The following is a 19,180-nucleotide window of genomic DNA, read 5'->3' on the forward strand; positions in this document are numbered from 1 at the left end:
CACCCCGAGTGTATCCCCAACAAAGACACCGAGGAGCCTGTCCAAGGCAACATCATCCTTTCTAGCCAACAGCTGGGAACGACCCATGTGCCTACCAGCAGGAGTGTGGATAAAGACATTGGGGTGTTTTCCTCCATGAGCTGAGTCTCCCCAGCACAAAACTGAGGGAGGAAGGCCTGAGACTGAAGAGCCCAGAGTGTGTGCACCTCCATTTAAGTAAAGGAAAGAACTGGGAACCATTAATGCCCTCAGAAGTTGGTAGCAAGTGGAATCGAGTACAAGGGGTGGGGGCCTCTGGGCGTTTTTCTTGTTCCGTGTCTTGATCTGGGTGCTGGTTACATGTGTTCGGTTTGTGAACATCCATCAGAATGGACATTTATGCCTTGTGTGCATTTTCTAAATGGTTATTAAACCAGTAAAAAGTTAAAAAAAAAAAAGAGGGGTAATGATTCAATCCGAGGGCGGGGCATTGGAAGTGGTTTCAGGGACGAGATAAAATGGGGGGCCAGACAAGAGCTTGAGAGGCAGGCCGCTGGAGAGCCCCGTGCTGGGGGTCGCCCTGCGAGTGAAGAGGGTGCAGATGGCGGACGTTCTCTGTGTGGGGCAGACTCGCTTCTCACTGACCTGGAGGCTCGGAACACTTGCTGGTGAGGCACGTTGCAGGTCAGCACAGCCCAGCTCCTCAGGTACATGAGCCCGATCAGTTTGAGGACGTTGAATGCGGGGAGGCATGGGGAGAAGAAAGCCCCCATCCTGGAGCCATGGAGGAAGGCTGGTTAGCTTCCCGGCCTCCTCCCGCCCATCGCGGGGCTGAGACTTTGGGGTTTCTACCCTATGCCTGCGGACCTAGAGAAGCCGCAGAGAGGTCCATGGACCCAGCCCTCCAGCCGGGGTCCCCTTGTACAGCACCCCCATGTGCACCTGCGTACCCTGAGCTCATCTCTCCCTCTGCTCTTGGCGAGGGGTGACTACGGCCGACCCCACTGTCTGAAGGTTTGCGTTACGCCACTCTGCTTTTATGACAGACTGACCTTAGTATCTGTTTTCACTAATAGAAAGAAATCCGAAAAGGATCTTAGCTTTTTTTGCTTTTACAAAACGGTACAGTAGGCCCCCCTTCTCTACAGGGCTTCATTCCAAGACCCCGGGTGGGTGCCCAGAACAGCAGATAGAGCTGAACCCTATAGAGACTGTTTTTCCCTGTATGTAGTACATACCTATGATAAAGTTGAGTGTATAAATTAGGCGCCGTGGGAGATTAACAACTCACAATAAAATAGAACAATATGATAATGATATACTGTAATAAAAGGTATACGAATGTGGCTTCTCCCTCTCAAAGTATCTCATGGATCATACTCACCTTTCCTCTTGTGATGATGTGAGATTAATGTAGTTATCAAAGTGCCTGATATCTAGCAAATATTAAATACATGTTATGCATTATCTTTAATACTGTATTTGTGAAAATTTTGCAAAATGGAGCGGACTCTAAGGATATAGAATTTGATTGAAGAAATATTAGTTGATGCCTCTCTATTCCCTGCCTTTTGCTGTATGACTATGAAGAGAGGTTGTGTTTTCCAAATGTATGGAGCATTCAAAAAGAGAGGTATGGAAACTTCCTTTTCTTTGCTTGCTTGTATTTTAACAAACAGCACTGCACGAGATCCCTCTGGGGGTGGAGGGATGACTCAGGGAGTTCCCTGCTGTGCACACACACACACGGACACGTCTGTGTGGGTCCCATGGCCCCCTTTGGGTGTTCAGCATCTTTAGAAACAGGATTGTCTTGGCCAGGAGTTGCCGGCATGAGCAGATTGCCCATTTCGGGCCTCACGCTAGGATGGGTCTGTTGGTCTGGAGGGTGGTTCGGTGTCTCAGTGAAAATATAGAGGCACATGGGAGGGAGAGTGTGGGGCTGAAGGCAGGCCTGGTCCCGGCTGTGACACGTCACTTCTGGGTCCCCTGCTGGGGACTCAGCAGCCTCTCCTCCCAGCTTAGACCCTCCCCAGCAGCGCAGCTTATTCGAATGATTCTTATGTGTGTGTGTGTGTGTGTGTGTGTGTGTGTGTGTGTGTGTGTGTATAGGCAATGACCAATAGTGGCCTAAACGCAGACTATTTCCTTCATCGTTCCTTTCTGCAAAATGCTTGGAAAGCCATTACTACAATTATTATGCCAGCAAAATGGTTTCATTAGGAACAGTTTATGTCCTTCCTGATTCTTATGGCTGTTTATTACAGGCATGTCCCGTCCAGACCAAGTAAATCAAAATCTTAGCCCAGAGGAGATGCAAGCAGAGGCAATAAGAAGCTTTGGTACCTACCAGATCATTCCTTGGTTGTAGACTAAATGTAACACGTTCTCCGCTATTTTGAATTCCCCATATTCAGGCTACAAGAGAAAATGAACTTTTGCATCCAAAAAACCCTCCATGGTTCTTTGCACAAACCAGGTCATGATAGTCACATGCAGAGGATCCTTTGCTCCCACGGACAGGGAGAGATCGCCCTAGCAACCAGTGTGAGAACGAGAAGGAGACTCAGCTCTGTGCGCCCTCCCCTGCCCCCTCCCGTGTTCCAGCCACGTCAGCAAAGGGGGAATCTAGCCATCGGAAGGTCCCCAGGGGACTCTGCATCTCACTTACAAACTTGCTTTCCAGGTCCCAACACCAGTAGTCACTTAAGTACCGGACGAAAAGTCCTCGGAAGAAGTCTATGAGCAGGATGCTGGCCACAGTGAAGAGCATGTCGATGATGGAAAGCTTCAGCATCTCCTGGAACACAAAGCGTCCCTAGTGCTGTCACGTCCTGCTCGCCACCACCCACCTCTTCCTGCAGGGCCCCCCTTCTGCCAATTCCACGGGCCCCCCGCATCTTCCTGTCCAGCACATCACAGGGGCTCAACACATATTTGTTAATTTGAAGTTGAATTTCGATGTCTGAGGCCAACTTTTCAGGAAACCAGGATGGAGCCCGAGCCACGAGAGACCACTTGGGGTCGGTGGTTCAAGTTCAGGGGGCAATACCTCGGGCTGAGAGTCTCTGCACAAGATCCCGTGTGGAAGGCAGAAGGCAGAGCCGTTCAGAACACGCCAGGGTCTGGAGCAGATGCCTGGGTTCAGGTCTTCCTTCTGCTCCTACTATCTGTGTCCTTGGGCAACTTACTTCAACTCTTGAGCCTCGGTTTCCCCATTTATGCCTATGAGGAGGATACTGGGATCCTCATAAGGACTAGGCCCTTAAAACAGGGCCAGCAGGGGCGCCAGGGTGGCTCAGTCAGTGGAGCATCTGACTCCTGATTTCAGCTAAGGTCTTGATCTCAGGGTCCCGGGATCGAGTCCCACACTGGGCTCCACACTCAGCACAGAGTCAGCTTGGGATTCTCCCTCTCCCTCTGCCTCTGTCCCCACTTGTGTTCTCTCTCTCTCTCTCTCTCCCGCCCCAAAATAAATAAATCTTAAAGAAAAACAAAAACCAGGGCCAGCACATATTTCACACTGGGTGGGTCCATGTGCTGATTGTTACTCTTGATCTGAGGAAATCATAAACCTTCACTGAATCTTGCTTTCCTTTTCTGCAAAACAGAGATGATGGATGACACTCCAGCAGTAAGTGACGTCATGATGGGTGTGGAGGAGGGGCTTTATAAGGCAGAAAGGGAGCCACCTGCCCGACGTATGTCTCCCAGCACTGGTCTTGTGGACGCTGGGTGTAGACGGTGGTCTTGTTGGCCTCCGAGAGGGGCAAAGTGTAAGCTGGAACGCTGGTCTCTTCTGGGGCCCACGTGCTGTTTCTCGGGAGCCCTGTCCCCGGCCCAGGTGTGGACCATTTCTCTTCTTCAGGGGCCGTCCTGGTGGCCAAGAAGATGGTAGAATCCATCCAGTGGCTTGTGTTATTTTTGGTGGCAGCTTCCTGTGGAGGGTGGGAAGAAGGAAAAAAAGATCATCTACGTATTTGTAAATAAGCATCATAGACACCAACCCAGGATATCGCTGCATCGCTTGGGAATAATCTCTCTCTCCCTTTCTCTCTTTCTCACTGTAACCCTGTCTCTCCGTCTCCATTTGTCTCTCCTCTCTGCCAGGCCAGCTCCACCTCGCAGCTGGCCCTGACAATGAACACAGGGTCAGACTGGACAGTATTTATTGCTCCTTAGTGAGCGTTGGAGACCGCCCGAGGTTAACACCTGCTGTATCTTCTCACCCTTAGAAGTGTGTCAGGTGGGACTCATCATCCCTTGCTACAGCTGAGGAGCTTGAAGCTCAGCCTGGCTCAAGAGGAACACTCCAGGTGGGTCTGCCAGCAGGCAGCGGGTAAGGACCCTGTCTATGTGACACCAAAACTGCTAGTCTCCACGGCCGCTTCTGCCCTGTGAGCCTTTGGAATGTGACGCTCTGGGAAACCTCCTGCTCCCCCCTACTTGCCCCTCCTGGCCGGTGGGATGCCCTCACAGGTGGGGCAGCTTTACTGTGGGCTGCAAAAGGACCCTCGGATGGGAGCAGAAACCCCTGCGGAGTGGGGTGGGGGACCCAGTCTGCACTGTTCCCCACGAGTGCTCATTTTCTCCCAATTTGCTAAATGACTCCACAGCCTGCTTCCCTTCCTAGGATCGATCACTTGCGATCACTGTGGATAGCTTATCCTGACGGAGCTCCTGGAAATGGGGTGGCGCCATCACAGACAGCTGGACTCGGAAGTCCCGGGCTCTCCTCCCAGCAGGGTCACTCACTCGCCCCAAATCCCGGCCTTGGTTTCTTTACCTTGGAAATGGGGCTAATTCTCCTCTTTTTACCTCAAGATGACCACAGCTGAGTTGAGTTTTGAACATGGTGTACGGAGTGCAAGTATCAGCGGTGATGATGTCCACAGGGATGGTCCTGGCGTGCGTGTGCACGTGTGCGGCCGCAGGGAGTGGGCCTCCACCCAGGACGGGCACTCACCTCGGTGCTCATGCTGTTGACTTTGTCCAGGAGCGCAATGATCAGGCTGTAAAGGTTCCCCAGGTACAGCACAAGGACCCTGGAAGCACAAGCCCCCCTCGAGAGACAAGACCGCACACGAGAGCCCACGGGCCAGACGTGCCACCAGCCAGGAGGGACTCTCATGGTCCTGCTAAGCCAGTGGCCGCCACACTTGGTTTCCTTCAGAATCGTGGGGGAGGGGGGCATTTAAAAAATACAGAATTCCAGAACCCATCCTGCTATAGTCAGGCTGGATGGGGTCTGGGGACCCCTTTCTAGCCTTCCCTGGTGAGCCCACTGCGGCCCATGCTTGGCTCGGCATTTTAGGACTGCTCGTGTCGCAGAAAGGGTGTGAGCTGAGGAAGCGGGGCTCTGAAGTGTCGTGAGCTGTGGTGTCTAACGTGGTTTTCCAGGCAGGCTCTCACAACTCTGTGAGGCACGCATGATTATAACCCCTGCTTAAGGACAAGTAGATTGAAACATGGAGGGGAGGGGCAGGCGAGCTGCTCAGGTTCGAACAGCTTGCAAAAGGCAGAACGCAATTTCGGGATCTCGGGGTCTGCTTGTGAAATGCAGGCTAAGCGGTCGGCGGCTCTGGGGGGCTGCAGGCAGCTGTGAGCAGGTGGGATCTGCTGGTCAGCAATCCGAGACTTGCTGCCACCCTCCTTGGAGCCGGAAGGTTTTGGAAGCATCATGGAATTTCCCAGGACATAGCCTTGCATCTTATCAGAAACGTGTCTGGGACAGCGAGATGGGAAAGGACAGCGGCAGGTTCACCAACACCCCCCACAGACACTGATTCGCATTTAGGGGGTCAGGAAACCAATAGAGAGAGCAGTTTTATCCTGAGGACAAGACTCCAAGTTGAAGCTTTGCGTGGCCCCCCGCCATGCCACAGGGGCAGGGCTGACCAACACCTGTGTGGGAGCGAGCCGAGGGCCGCGGGGGCATCGCTACGGCCGGCCCTGGCTCTCCCCAGGACTCCCTGCACGCCGAGCGGGGCCTGTCCCTCTCTGCATTCAGGGTCCGTAGCATAGGGCCAGACCCTCGGCGTGTGCGCAGAAATGCTGCCTGATGAAGACCGGGAGGATTTGCTCCCCCTGTCCTGCTCTGGTGCTCACTGCGTCTTGGACAGAAGGTGACGGGGTGGCTGGTGAACTAAATGGGACTTAATGGAACAAAAATAATATGGTTTGCTCTTATTACCAGAATGAGCCCTCATTCGTCCGGGGCGCGCGTTTCTTGATACCTCTGTTTCTCTAGTTTTAAATGTGAATAACGAGACCAATCTGTGTAATAGGATTGCTGTTAGAACAAATGCAATAATAGAATTGATCCTCCCAGTATGTGCTGGTGAGGAAGGAGCTGAGGAAGACGCTTCTCCCTCAGGTCAAGATCAGGGCTGAGCAGAGTAGGAAGACCCAGGTTCCAGCCAGGGGCTGATGAGGATCTTGAGAATCTCAGCCCCGAGCCACCCAGGGCGGGGAGGTTTCCACAGACCCCTGGCTCTTTTTAGTCCTGTTTTCCTACCTTTGAAATGACAGTTGGATTTCAGGGAATGGCAAACGACAGCCTTCAGGCCACATCCTAGCCTTACCTATTTTTGTAATTAAGTTGTAAGGGACATGGCCACATCCCCTCATTGACAGATTGCCCCTGGCCACTTTCATGCTAACCCAGGCAGGCCCGCCAGCTCCACTTGCTCTCCTGTCCACCCCCTGTTCTGGCACCAGCCTGCCCACCCCTCTTTCCCCACCCCCTTCTCTCCACCTCCCCTCCCCCTTTCTCCCCTGTGGCATCCCATTTTCCTGGAGCATCCTGCTTTCCTTGAGATGCATCCAGAGGGGAAGCTCCATGCTAGGTTGGGGGGGGGGCGGTGCAGCGAAGCAAGCCTGGCTCTTGAGGGACGTGGGTTCCCAGCGTGGCGGGCACGCGAGGGCCCCACCACGTGGCAGTTCCCACAGGGCTCTTGTACCTTGCTAGCTGGAAGCGCAGCGTGGTTCGTGGGTGGTACATCTCCAGGGCGGCGATGAGATCAAAGGCTGATGGCGCCAGCATGGTGACCAGGGAGACCACGACGCTCACCTGCCGAGAGAGTGCATGCCAGCCGTGAGTCCCGGGTTCCCTGGCCCGGCCCCGCCTACCTCACACCGGCCTCCTGGTCTACCATTTGGTCAGTGGGCGCTCCGAGGGCTGTGCGGTTCCTACACGGAAAACCTCCCCCAAATCCCTGCCAGGTAGCTGTTTCCCAGAGGCCACCGCCACTTTGTCGTGGGTTTATTCCTGTTAGGCACTGTCCTTAATCCGAGATGCTCACAATTGCCCCTAGGGGTTCACGAGCATTTCGGCCACATTTCCCAACTACCCTGCCGTTCTGCTTACCTTGGGTGGCAGATGGAGGTGGCCCCAACTCTTACAAATAGGAAAGGGGGGTGGGCGGACAGGTAATGGAATATTCTTTCTGTGTGTGGAAGAGAATTATCTAGAGGATTATGCCTGGCTATTGTTTGTCTGCACTTCAGGCCACCAAAGAGGACATTTTGTTGGTAACGTGGAGGTGAGACCTAAAGAAAGATATAATTTCTGAATAGGCCCTTAAAAAACTTGATCTATCTGCAAACACACAAGCACATATTTACATAACCCACTTAACTGGCATGAAATAGAAGGAGGTCTGAAAAGAGGACGTAATGTAGTCTCAGATTCTGAACAATTTTACTGAACGTTGAGGATAAACTGTAAGCATCATGTCACCTACATGCTTTGCTTTACAGATCCCATGGATGACACTCCTTTCCACCGCAGTGGTCGGAGAGATGGCTTCCATGCTTCGTCTGCCTTTCCAGTCTTTGCAGGAAAAGCGAATGCAGTAGTCTTATCGCAAATATTAAGAATTATGAGACTGTTCATAACTCTCCCCTTGGCCATTTCCCGTCATGGGGATAGTCACATACACGAAGGGAAGAGATCTTTTAGCAAACAAACATGGTTTGGGAAACACTGTAATTCAGAAAAACAGAAACGACCCGAGTGTTCAAGAGCTGGCCCTCGGTCAACTGTGACACGTGCCGTGGAAAACATTCGGGCACGGTAGCCAATCCGCGGGGGAAGTCCATTTCTGGAAACGCACCATTCGAGAACAGCCGAGCCCAGTCGGCAAGACCCAAAGGTAAGCAATGGGATGAACGCTTGAAGGCCACGTTGAATGAGAACCATTCCCGATCGAGGCCAATAAAACCATTCAACCAGGTCTTGGGGTCACCAATCTGGCTCAAAGCCCTTGCAGTTCGTGCTCTAGGACAAGAAGACCAAGTTCTTCCAGGGAGACTTTTCTAGCTAGCCTACCTAAGGCACGACATGGAAAAAGAGGGCGGGCTGCTCTTGCATCCCTCGGGGAGGGCACACAGGGGTCGCACGGAGGGTACCTCATTCTTTTCCCAGAGCGTCAGCTCCTTCTTCGACTGCTCCAGCTTCTGGGACCGGTCCACCACGAAGTAGATGAGGTAGATGCTCCCCGCAAGTGAGAGAAGCACCAGGATGTTGGCAACAACCCTCAGGCAGATGGTCACCGCCCTGCGGGTAGAGGCAGCTTGAGGACGGGTCCGCTGCACTGCGCTCCGGATGCCGAGATGCTCAGACGCCGGGTAGCGACGGGACCCACCTACCGTCGTGTGAATCCTCGGCCCTGAAGAGTCAGTGCTCTTCCCTACCACCCCCTCCACCCGGGTCCAAATTCCTCATTTCCTAAGGGATCTACAGTGACTTACCAATCTGACCAACTACCATCGGTAGGATTTTAAACCAGCGTCATGAATCTGACCCTGTACATAGATTTATGCAGTGGGTGACTCCTGCTGTATTCTCAGCTCCTAGAACGGGCCCGGCACTTACGAATGTGGTGTAGCTATTGTCTAGATGAGCAAGCAAATACAGAGCAGCCGAATGCCATGAGATGGAACGGGAGCTTGCCCTGTCCTTCCTAACGCTGGGGACAACTCATGGACTCCAACTGGCTGACTGTTAGGGCATCTGCTTCTGACGTTGGGGCCCTGCCCTGGGTCTCAGCCTGGGTTTCCCTGCAGCCTCAGGCAATGGCCTGTTTGCAAGTACTTTATTTGGGACAAGATCCCAGGAGGTCTCGGGGCGGGAGTGTATGGTGCACCCGGCCACAGCTGGAGGCCACTGCAGGGCCTTCCCAGGGGCTGATGAGCCTCTTCTCAGAACGGTCCTCCCACAGAAAAGCAGGGAAGCTTTGGTCATCGCTCCTGTCCGCACTGGTCAAGGGTGGCTCCCCGAGCACCAACCCCCAGCATTGCCCCCAGCTTCTCAGATTCCCGTGCAGGCACACTGATGGGGGTTTGGTGGGTGCCTTGGGGCAGCAGGTACCGGCCAGGGGGCGGGGCCTGGGGATGGCCCCCCCCCCCCCCCCCCCCGGCAGCAGGCACTGGAAGAAGCGTGGCCAGGAGGATCTGCAGGATAGAGGAGAGGTGTACCGTCCTATCTGTAAAGCACAATTCCCCATCCAGCCCCCTCTGGATGACTTTGGGGTGGTCATGACCCCTCCCTTTGCAAGAGTTTTGGCCCTGCATCTTGACTCCTCGGAGACATCACCTTGGAAGGCTTGTCAACAACTACTGAATGATACTTGTGTCTTAGGACCTCAAGGATCTGTTGCTAAGTAAAGTAGCCTTTGCTTAATTTAGAAAACTAGAAATTGGACCCCCAAATCTCTCTTTGATCATCTAAGTGAAAGAAGTCAGTTAACTTCAGGGGCGCCTGGGTGGCTCAGATGGTTAAGCGTCTGCCTTTGGCTCAGGCCGTGATCCCAGGGTCCTGGGATCGAGTCCCGCATCGGGCGCCCTGCTCCTTGGGAGCCTGCTTCTCCCTCTGCCTCTCTCTCTCTCTCTCTCTCTCTCTCTCTGTCTCTCATGAATACATAAATAAAATCTTAAAAAAGAAAAAAAAGAAGTCAGTTAACTTCAGAACTCTCACCCTGTCGCCCGATCGAAGGAGGGAGAGACCACTTCTAAATACTGCTAACGGGCCGTTATTATAGTCTTTCCACATATCACCTTACTAGAAGGATGGATTTTAAGGAGAAAGAAACGCGGCCTGACAACGTGCGAAAATAAGATAGAGATGATCTGGTCAGTTTTGTACCGAATTAAAATAGCTTATCAATGCCTGAAGTGTGGGGAGGGTCCATACATACAGGTTTTTGCTTTTCTTCTTTTCCTGTTCTTCCAGGATAGCCTCCTTTAAGAAAAGACACATCCTAATTAAAAGCTTAGCCTTGCTACTAATCATAAATCTTTAGAAATATTTCATGGTAAGAAATGACTTACTATTTTTAATTGAGATTTTATTGACATCAGTGCTTTGCATAATAATAAGTAAACGGAAAAGAAATCGGGGCTTGGGCAGAGGAGGCAGAAGGGCACATCATTTACATAAGTGAAAGCATCTAGATAGTTTTTTTCCCCCGAAGGGGCAGCATTTAGCGGTCTGCTCTGCTTAGGAGACCCAAGTCCCTGAGGGCATTTGATGACCTCATCCTCTGAGTTAACGGTAAAGCTCACATCCCCAGCGTGTTATGCATGTATTCACCCACCAGGTACCTGCAATGTGGTCGCCATCCATTATGCAGAGTACCAAAAATACACCAACTGAAATTTTAGGGGGACGAAATGAAAAAATTAAAAGGAGGAGTTTTTCAACGTCTCTCCCTGCGTTCCATGGGATTGGTGGTGCGCGGTGGTGCCTGCCGGCCGACCCGCGGAGTCGCCCCCCTGCCTGGGGAGCGCCCCGAGGAGGACTGCCGGCGCCCACAGCAGCCCGGCGGCTCCGCGGTGAAGGCCATGGTCGTGGCGGCAGGAGCCCTGACCTCCCCTGGCCCCGACACGTCACCCACTCACCCTGATGCTGTTCACAATGGCGGCAGTTTTGCTCTCGGCGGCCTCTGGGTTGCCGATGAGGTAATCCCAGGCACAGAAGACCCGCCAGCAGAAGGTGTAGTTCTCATTGGAGACACTGGCCAGGCTGTTGCGGGAGTTCTTAGCCATCCTGCAAGAGAGGGGCCGGGACCGGGCGCGGGAGAGGAGGGTCAGGCTGGGTGCTCTCTTCCCGGGACTGCTGCCCGTCCACACAGCGCCCTGGTGTGAACGAGAATGAGCAGCCCCATCCAGGGGCTGGGTTCAGCCCCCCCCCCTCGTGGGGAAAGGGCACTGGCCGGTTGTGGGGTGAGTCCATTTGCCAAGCGGCCTCTCCACCGTGGTGGCCAGGAGGTCACTGAGGGGTGTGCGCCCAGCGGGCCAGCCCGTCCCATCTCTGTGGGTGTGACTGTGAAATCAACCTCTCCTTAGAAGTGAATCAGCCTTCCTGGAGGCCCTGCCCATGGAGGGGCGGTGACCCCACCTCAGGGAGCCAGTTGGGTCCCTCCAGCCCACAGTGCTCCTCAGATGCATCTGAAGGCAGGACTCTGCATCCCTCCTTTGTCCTTCAGACTGTTTCTCCGGTTATCCTTTCCCTCCATAGTTCCTTGTCCTGAGTTTGCCTCCGTCTTTCTCTTAATCTGTAACATCTAGCAAAGGGCCTGTCTTGCAGGTGGGGCCTTGAGGCCCCCCAGAAGCTAAGTGGGAAAGCTTTTTGTGAACCGAAGGCCCCCAGGGCACTGTGCACCTCCTCAGGTTTTTATTGTTTGATGGTGATGATGATGCTTGTAATTGTTTTTTACCCCAAGCGCTTGTATCTGCACGGGGCTAAGATGCCCCACGGGGCAGGAAACAAGACACACTGGGACACACAAGGCAGACAGAAGTAGGAGGTGAGCCAGACCGGGAAGGGCAGGGTTCTCCCTGGTCTCAGAGCCTGCCCATCCGTGCACTTCAGCTAGCTCCAATATAGAAGCACACAACGTGAACGCCGGCAGGGAACCGGGCCATCTTCTGAACCAACCTGCCCATTTTATGAATGAGGCCCAGAGAGGGGACGGGAGTTGCCCTAGGTCTCATAGTGGGGATGGTGCAGGACGCCTGACCCCCAGCCACTTTGTTTTCCTTCCACTGTGCCTCCTCTCAGTGAGGACCTGGGTGTGCGAACCGCCTCATGACACGGATGAGCCTGGCCCTTGCAGGATTTGTAGCTAGGTCACTGGCAAACGTACAGCCAAAGGATGCTCTTTTGCTTTCTGTAATCTCTGGTCACTTAGACCATGTTGCTCCTGTCTCTGTGAGTGCAGTTACTAAACTGTCTGAAATTACATTAGTGTTAAGCCTACATGATTCTTATCTCTCCAGACCCACCCCGGAACCTGGCACAAAGCAGTGAACATCGAATAAGTGTTGGTTAAAATGAGCAGATCTCTTTTAGCCTTAGTATCCTCATCTGCAAAACGGGTACTGTTATGCCTGGATGGTACAAGTTATTGACCGGATCGAGGTCATTCATATCATTCCTGGCATATGGAGAGAAACTGAGTAGCCATACTTTTTCAAGAGGATGATGAAGCTGTAAGCAAACACGGCCATCCCCACCAGGAAATACGCCAAGGGCAGCCGGTAGCCAGCTCTCCCGATCCTTCGCTCCCTGCCGTAATAGCCGTAGAAGAGCACTGAGTACTGCAGATAACCCTGCCAAGAGAGCACTCAGCGTCATTTCCCACCCCAGGTTCTGGAGCTCCCGCACGGTCAGCCCTCCCTCGAGACAGGAGTGGGTCCAAGCGTCAACCTCACCCCCAGGGACCAGACGGTGTCCAGGTCTTGAGCAGACATCACGTGCTCCTTAGGGATGGTCTTGCTGGCTGTGCTTCCGAAGGGCTGGCCTGCAATGAGCTGGTAGAGAAAACAGGATGTTCCGTGATCCTCTGGGCCAGGGAAGGGGCCAGGAGAAAAGCGGTGGCCGATCCCCAGACCCCACGGCCTGGGAAGGCTCTGCATGTACAAGATCTCTTGCAGCTGCCTTTCTGCTTGATTCTCGCTGAGGGAACAGTCATCCTGGGTGGGCCAATCAGCCTGCCTGGGTGTCCTCCCCCTGGGTCTCTACAAGTGGATTTTTGAGGTCACTGGGTTTCTGCACGGGACATAGCCCCATTTACTTCATGATGACGAAGTTTAGTTGAGAAGTGTGTTTTGTATCATCACGGTGCCTGTGAACTGGCCTGTATGCCGAACCCAGCCTGTCGCCTCCGTTTGTGTGGCCCAAGAGCTAAGAATCGTTTTTGCATTTTTAATTGGCTGGAAAAAAAAAATCAGAAGAAGAAGAATATATTGGGACACTTAGGAATGACATGACAGTCAAACCTCAGTATCCGTAAATATCCATAAATAAAATTTGATTTCATGAGTTCGTGTATCATCTTTCACACTGTGTGGGGGAGGGGAGGGGTGTGACCGAAAGCCTCAACTATCTACTACCGGGCCCTTCACGGAAGAGGTTGGCTGTGTCCTGCTTGAAAGCACGGATCATCCTTCCCATGAGGGTACTGAGGGCGGTCGCTTTACGAGACACGCCCACATCTCTCGTTTTGAACGAATGGCCCTTCTTAACTTCCCTAGACTAGTTCTTACCTCTGGAATGACAATAAAAGCACCCGTCATTATCGTGAGCACAATGTTAATTCCAAACAGCCATCTCAGGAATATGAAGTAGGAGGCGACACCAGATCCAAAATGACCTAAGAAAAAGGCCAGACAATAAGACCAGTGAAAAACAGTCTCAACAGGATGAACAGTATGCAATCCCCACAGTGCAGAGTTCTCTGTACAGCAACCCTGCAATTTTTGGGGTATCAGGACAAAGACGAAGAATGCCATGATTGTACCAATCAGAGTGTTCCCCCAAAAGAGTCATTTACCGGGGCCAAGATGCTCATTAGCATTTCCACTTACAAGCACAGAAAAAAAAAACCCTAATTTAATAATTTCCCTAATGACATATTCACCTAAAATATTTGTCAAATTTACATTTCATGTATGCTCAGAAGAATCAGCATCTTTTGAGAATTGGATATATCTTTTTTTCATTTTGTATAGTTTTGAGAATTCCAAGGATTTTTCTTGGAATTATTTTGCCTTAATTTCAAGATATATAGCAATTTGCTAGGTATTCACATTAGGGGAAACTGGGTGAAGGAATTACAGGAACTTTATGACTTTTGTATACAGCTAAACTTTTCTGTATATTTTATTCTAAAACAAAAAGGTGTATTCAAAATCAAATTTCTACTAAGAAACTAAGGGAGCATAGAAAGTAGATGAGGATGTGGGTGATTTGTGCCATCCTTAAAAAAAAACCTCTTGAAATTTTACTTGACGTTTAGTTTATGTTTGTCATAATAAATAGGCAAACACAAAGCATCACAAAGAAAACAAAAACATTACCTATTCTGAGCTCACTAAATTAAAATCACTACTAGAATGAGTTTCTGGTAAACTTTTAGTGTGGCCCCCCCCATTCTTATTCTGTAGGTATGGATATTTTTGTATAAAATTGGTATCTCTCTACAACATACATCTTGAGTTATTAATGTATCATAAGCATTTTCTCATGCAAAAAATACTCTATAACATAAATTTTATTGTTTCATCAACTGAATTTTCCATAATTTATTTAACCCATCCCCACTACTTGACACTTAAGCCTCTGACTTTTCACCAGGTAGGGGATTCACTAGGGTAAGTAAGTCTGCCATAAATAATAATTTCCCTCCAAGGGCAGGTTTCCTAGAAGCAGAGCTGGAGGAAGAGATCCAGCTCAGGTGACACACTGAGGAAGTGCTCTCTGGAGAAAGGGAGTGTGGGGTGGGGTGGGGGGGCAGGGGAAGTAGTGGGGGAGAGCTAAGCAAGGATGTGGTCTCCCCTGGAACCTGGCTTCGCCAGATCCCATGGGGAACCCTGGAACCTGGCTTCGCCAGATCCCATGGGGAACCCTGGAACCTGGCTTCGCCAGATCCCAWGGGGAACCCTGGAAGGCAAATTGCATAACACAGTCCGTCCACTTTGCACAAGGAGCCTGACTTGACTTCCCCTTACTCGGGCACTGCCTCCCTCTAGGCCCTCCCTTGGGGCCTGGGGAAGTGGGGCAAGTGAGGTGCGCCCAGCAGCAGGAACAGGGCAGGCCCAGGGCAATTCTCCAGGGAAAAGGGCAGCTGTGAGTCCCAGTATCAACACGCAGAGCAGCAGAGAAAAGCTGGACCAGGCAAGAAATCCGGGTGGGGCACCAACTTGGTCCTTATATATTGATTTTTGTTGTGGTTCTTGTTTCTCTGGTTGTTAGGGAGAGCACAAACATGATGAAGACTTTGGTTACAAATTTTAACTTTCCCCTGGAAACGCTGGTCCAATTTACATTCCCACCCACTGTGTAGGAAAAAAAAAAACCGCTAACTTCCATTGAAATGCTGAAAATTATTCTCTCTCCATTTGTCGGCTTTCAGCTTTGTTGTTTTAGGTATGTACTATTTCTTTTATAGGTAATTAAATACAGTGCTATTTTCCTTGATGATTTCCTTCTTTTCTCTCACCATCAGACAGATTTGCATTCTGAGATCACGTGCTCTATATTTCCTTTAATTCTTGAGTGGCTCCCTATCTTCGATTTGATAGCTCCTGGAACCTTACAGAGAAGGGTCTAAACGTCCTCTTGCAAAGAATTGAATCAACTGTTCTAGTATCATCTATGATGCTATGCTCCAGTTTCGACTGCTGGAGTGTTTATAATGTACCTGGACATTTTGGTTATGCAAGTTCATTTGCATTTTTCTTTTTAAAAAAATTTCTTTTGGATGGGTTTCTTCCATGTAAGTCTTAACGATCATTTTGCTGAGTACAACAAAACAAAACAAAACATTACACTGAGATTTCTACTGGAATTGCATTAACCTTGTAAACTGATGTTGAGGAAATCCACATCTTCCAAATATTAAATCTTCCCATGTCTCTTCACAAGACTTTTAAAATACCCTGTGGCCCAATTTTACAGCCTTCTTCACTATAGACTCACTGTTAGGTGTATTCCTGGCCTTGTTTCCTGCGTGTTATATGCACGTGTGCTGTGTGTACATGTTTGTGAATATGTTGTGAAAGCCACTTATTTATTTTTCAGAACATGCTTTCTGAACGGTTCCAATCGCCGCTAAGAAAATGCAAATTTCCGAGGCTTTGTTTGGCAGTTGTTCACATGACCCTCTTACTCTTCCGCGGTTTTCCACCTGACCCTTCAGGGTCCGTGCTGGGTCCGACTCCCGAATGAACGGCCAGAACAGCAGAGCCACAGTGAATGTGGGGCCGCTCTTGTCCCGGGGGCAGTGGTGGGACAGATGTCTGTCCCCCCAGTCCTACGTCCAGCTCCACTCCACACCACGTGCAGGGGGCCCTGGCGGCGCCATGCGGGGACCGGGCCGCCCGGACCCTTCTCAGGCCGCTGGCCCCCGACTCCTCCGAGCGCCCAGACTTACTCTCAATTTTCTTTATCCTCATTTCCCAGGGAATGAAGATGACCATGAAGTTACAGGCCAGACGCACAAACTTCCGCCAGAGCTGAAAAGGAGGGGGCAGGGTGAGAGAACATCACAGTTTGTCACCGTGGCAATGCCTTTGGGATGCTAAGGTCCTGAGTGGACCACAGGCTCCCAGACACACTGTCTGATGGCTTTAATCATGCTCTTGCGGGACTTTGGCCAATACTAGGACCGAAGCAGCGCCCTTGTCTCCTCCGTGCTCCGGTTCGGGGGAGGGCACCTGCTTCGGGCTCTGAGCAGTGCTGTTTGTACCCAGGTGCCCATGCTCCGGGGTCACACCTGCCTTACTCCTCCCGTTCCTGCTCCCGGGACTAAATGCAGTGGCAATGACTTGAGGAATAAAGTCCAAATGCACCCAGTTGACCCCGCTCTAGGGAGCGGGGCCCAGGAATCCACGTGGCCAGCAAACTGCCCAGGTGATCCCAGTTCCCTGTTTTGGGGACGAGGAGTCTAGAACACACCCTGAATGTGAGCCCTCGTGCGCCTCCCGCCCTGTGGCTTTGTTTGCCTCCCACCCTTTCTCCAGGCCACCACTGCCAGTGGTGACATCTGGAAATTTGTCTTGTGTGTTTAAGATGCAATTGTCAAGCGTTCGAAATCTGTATTTTTTCCCCCTTCTCCTCCAAGGAGAATAAAGTAGAATGTGCCCTGACCCTGGCTTGGCTCTCCCACAAGTATTGGCAGGCAGTTCATTTTAACACACAAACAATCTGGGTTTGTGTTGGAAGCAAATTATATCATTGCAGAAAGAAGGCTTGCAAATGTAATTACAACATTCTGAACTCTGAGACGGCACATGGTCCTGATGCAGACACGCACGATAATGTCTTTCAGGATGTGTCTGCTAAGGCCAGAACGGCTGCTTGTAAATGAAAATCTGTTTGAATTTTATCAGACGTTGCAATTGTTCGTCTTCTGTGCATGATTCCAGACCCGGCTCAAACCTAACCACACCCATGATGATTTCACATAGCTTCTCTGGAGAGAGAAATAGATCCTTCTCTCTGTAAACCTCCCAGCAATCAATATTCCTGTAACGTTGACCATAGCCTACCTCGTGTTGCCTTGAGATCTTTCCTATGGTGCACATGCTTTAGCATGGAGGGGAACACCAAAGCTTTTGCTCTTGCATCCCCTACGGCATGCAGAAGCAGGGTGCTCAAACGTCCTTGGGGGTGGGTTTGGTGTTGGAAAGCATCTGAATTTCTGGCCCACTGGGAGTGAAGTCCCGAAGTGTCAGAGGCCCTGGGGCAGGGGGGGAGCACACCTGAGTTGTAGCTCCAGTGCAACTGGATCCTACTATGTGCTCCTGGGAAGGGATTTTCTTTCTTTGGGATTCAATTTCCTCGTCTATATGAGAAGCAAGGTTCAATCAGTGGTATTCAGAGTTACTCTTCCAATTTAAATTTTGGTTGAATTTCAGTGCAGGAACACACTAAAGCAGAGTAACTTTTGTAGGTAAGAGACAAACCCTCCTCCCCTGCCTCAGGTGCTCATACAAGAAGTCAGGGGGCCCCCGACTCAGCTTCCAGGGCCCTGAACCCCCGACACTCATTCTGGTAAATGCAAATCTACACCAGCTTCCTCAAGGGGCTTCCCAGAGGTAAAGGTGATTGAAAAACGTGATTTGTTGATGGCCAGGATTCAGTAAGGCATGAGAAAAATATGCTTCTCTTGATTTGCACAAAATCTCCATGGAAAGCTCTGACACTCTGAAATGATTTGAGGTTTTAAGAGCAACGCAAAAACCTACCAAAGCAAAACCAAAAGCCAAACTTGGAAGAAATAGGTCTTAATTGTGGGCCTGGGTTATTGGGTATCAAAAATAAGAATAAGCTCATTCTTTCTCATTTGGAATGTAAATTTGCCTGGAATAAAGGTGTTCTGACAACACATATTACAGTTTATGAAAGATGAATTCATTCAGAGCATGTCCTGAGCACCTGTGTGTGTTTCCGGGACCGAGGATGCAAACAGACAACACATGTAGGATGTCAGCGGGTGCACAGCTTACACCCAGGTAGAGGGAAGGCGGCCGCAGACGAGTCAATGCCACAGGGTACGTGGTCCATTAGGATGGAGGAGAAAGATCTTTTAAAGAAGGGGATCAGGAGAGGTCCCTCTGGGGAGGTCACACATAAGCTGAGACTTGAATGAAAATCGATATTTCCAAGGAATAAATTAGTAGAGGAACTATCTAGGAGGCCAGGGCAACCAAGAACATCTGTGAGTTAGCGTGTGCTGGGCATTTTACTGCAGAGGATGGAAGAGGGGTAGGTGAGGTAAGATCCAGTAGGAAAGCAATGGCCAGATCAGTAGGTCATGGGAAGGAGTTAGATTTAATTCTAAGTGTAGTAAGAATCTATGTATCTGTCTGTGTATCCGTGTATCTGTCTGTGTATCCGTGTGTCTGTGTATCTGTGTGTCTGTCTGTGTATCCGTGTATCTGTCTGTGTATCCGTGTGTTTGTCTGTGTATCTGTGTGTCTGTCTGTGTATCCGTCTGTCTGTGTATCTGTGGGTCTGTCTGTGAATCCGTGTATCTGTGTATCTGTCTGTGTATCCGTGTATCTGTCTGTGTATCCGTGTATCTGTCTGTGAATCCGTGTATCTGTGTATCTGTCTGTGTATCCGTGTATCTGTCTGTGTATCCGTGTATCTGTGTATCTGTCTGTGTATCTGTGTATCTGTCTGTGTATC

General features: G+C 50.8%; 1 protein-coding gene across 1 annotated transcript in view; it reads right to left on the reverse strand.

The window, feature by feature from the left end:
- Positions 1 to 19,180, reverse strand: part of TMC3 (transmembrane channel like 3) — a 34,063-nt gene that overhangs the window by 6,911 nt on the left and 7,972 nt on the right. Inside the window, exons 4-16 of the mRNA XM_025893166.2 lie at positions 16,419 to 16,500; positions 13,531 to 13,637; positions 12,697 to 12,795; positions 12,452 to 12,594; positions 10,882 to 11,029; positions 10,179 to 10,222; positions 8,392 to 8,539; positions 6,942 to 7,051; positions 4,946 to 5,024; positions 3,672 to 3,917; positions 2,651 to 2,779; positions 2,330 to 2,397; positions 625 to 753 (exon numbers count right to left, since the gene is read on the reverse strand). Of these exons, the coding sequence (XP_025748951.1) occupies positions 625 to 753; positions 2,330 to 2,397; positions 2,651 to 2,779; positions 3,672 to 3,917; positions 4,946 to 5,024; positions 6,942 to 7,051; positions 8,392 to 8,539; positions 10,179 to 10,222; positions 10,882 to 11,029; positions 12,452 to 12,594; positions 12,697 to 12,795; positions 13,531 to 13,637; positions 16,419 to 16,500 (1,532 nt within the window). The remainder of the gene's footprint in view (positions 1 to 624; positions 754 to 2,329; positions 2,398 to 2,650; positions 2,780 to 3,671; positions 3,918 to 4,945; positions 5,025 to 6,941; positions 7,052 to 8,391; positions 8,540 to 10,178; positions 10,223 to 10,881; positions 11,030 to 12,451; positions 12,595 to 12,696; positions 12,796 to 13,530; positions 13,638 to 16,418; positions 16,501 to 19,180) is intronic.

This window comes from Callorhinus ursinus, unplaced genomic scaffold (genome assembly GCF_003265705.2).
Source record: "Callorhinus ursinus isolate GAN/ISIS: 27379988/994484 unplaced genomic scaffold, GSC_fseal_2.0 scaffold45, whole genome shotgun sequence".
NCBI lineage: Eukaryota > Metazoa > Chordata > Mammalia > Carnivora > Otariidae > Callorhinus > Callorhinus ursinus.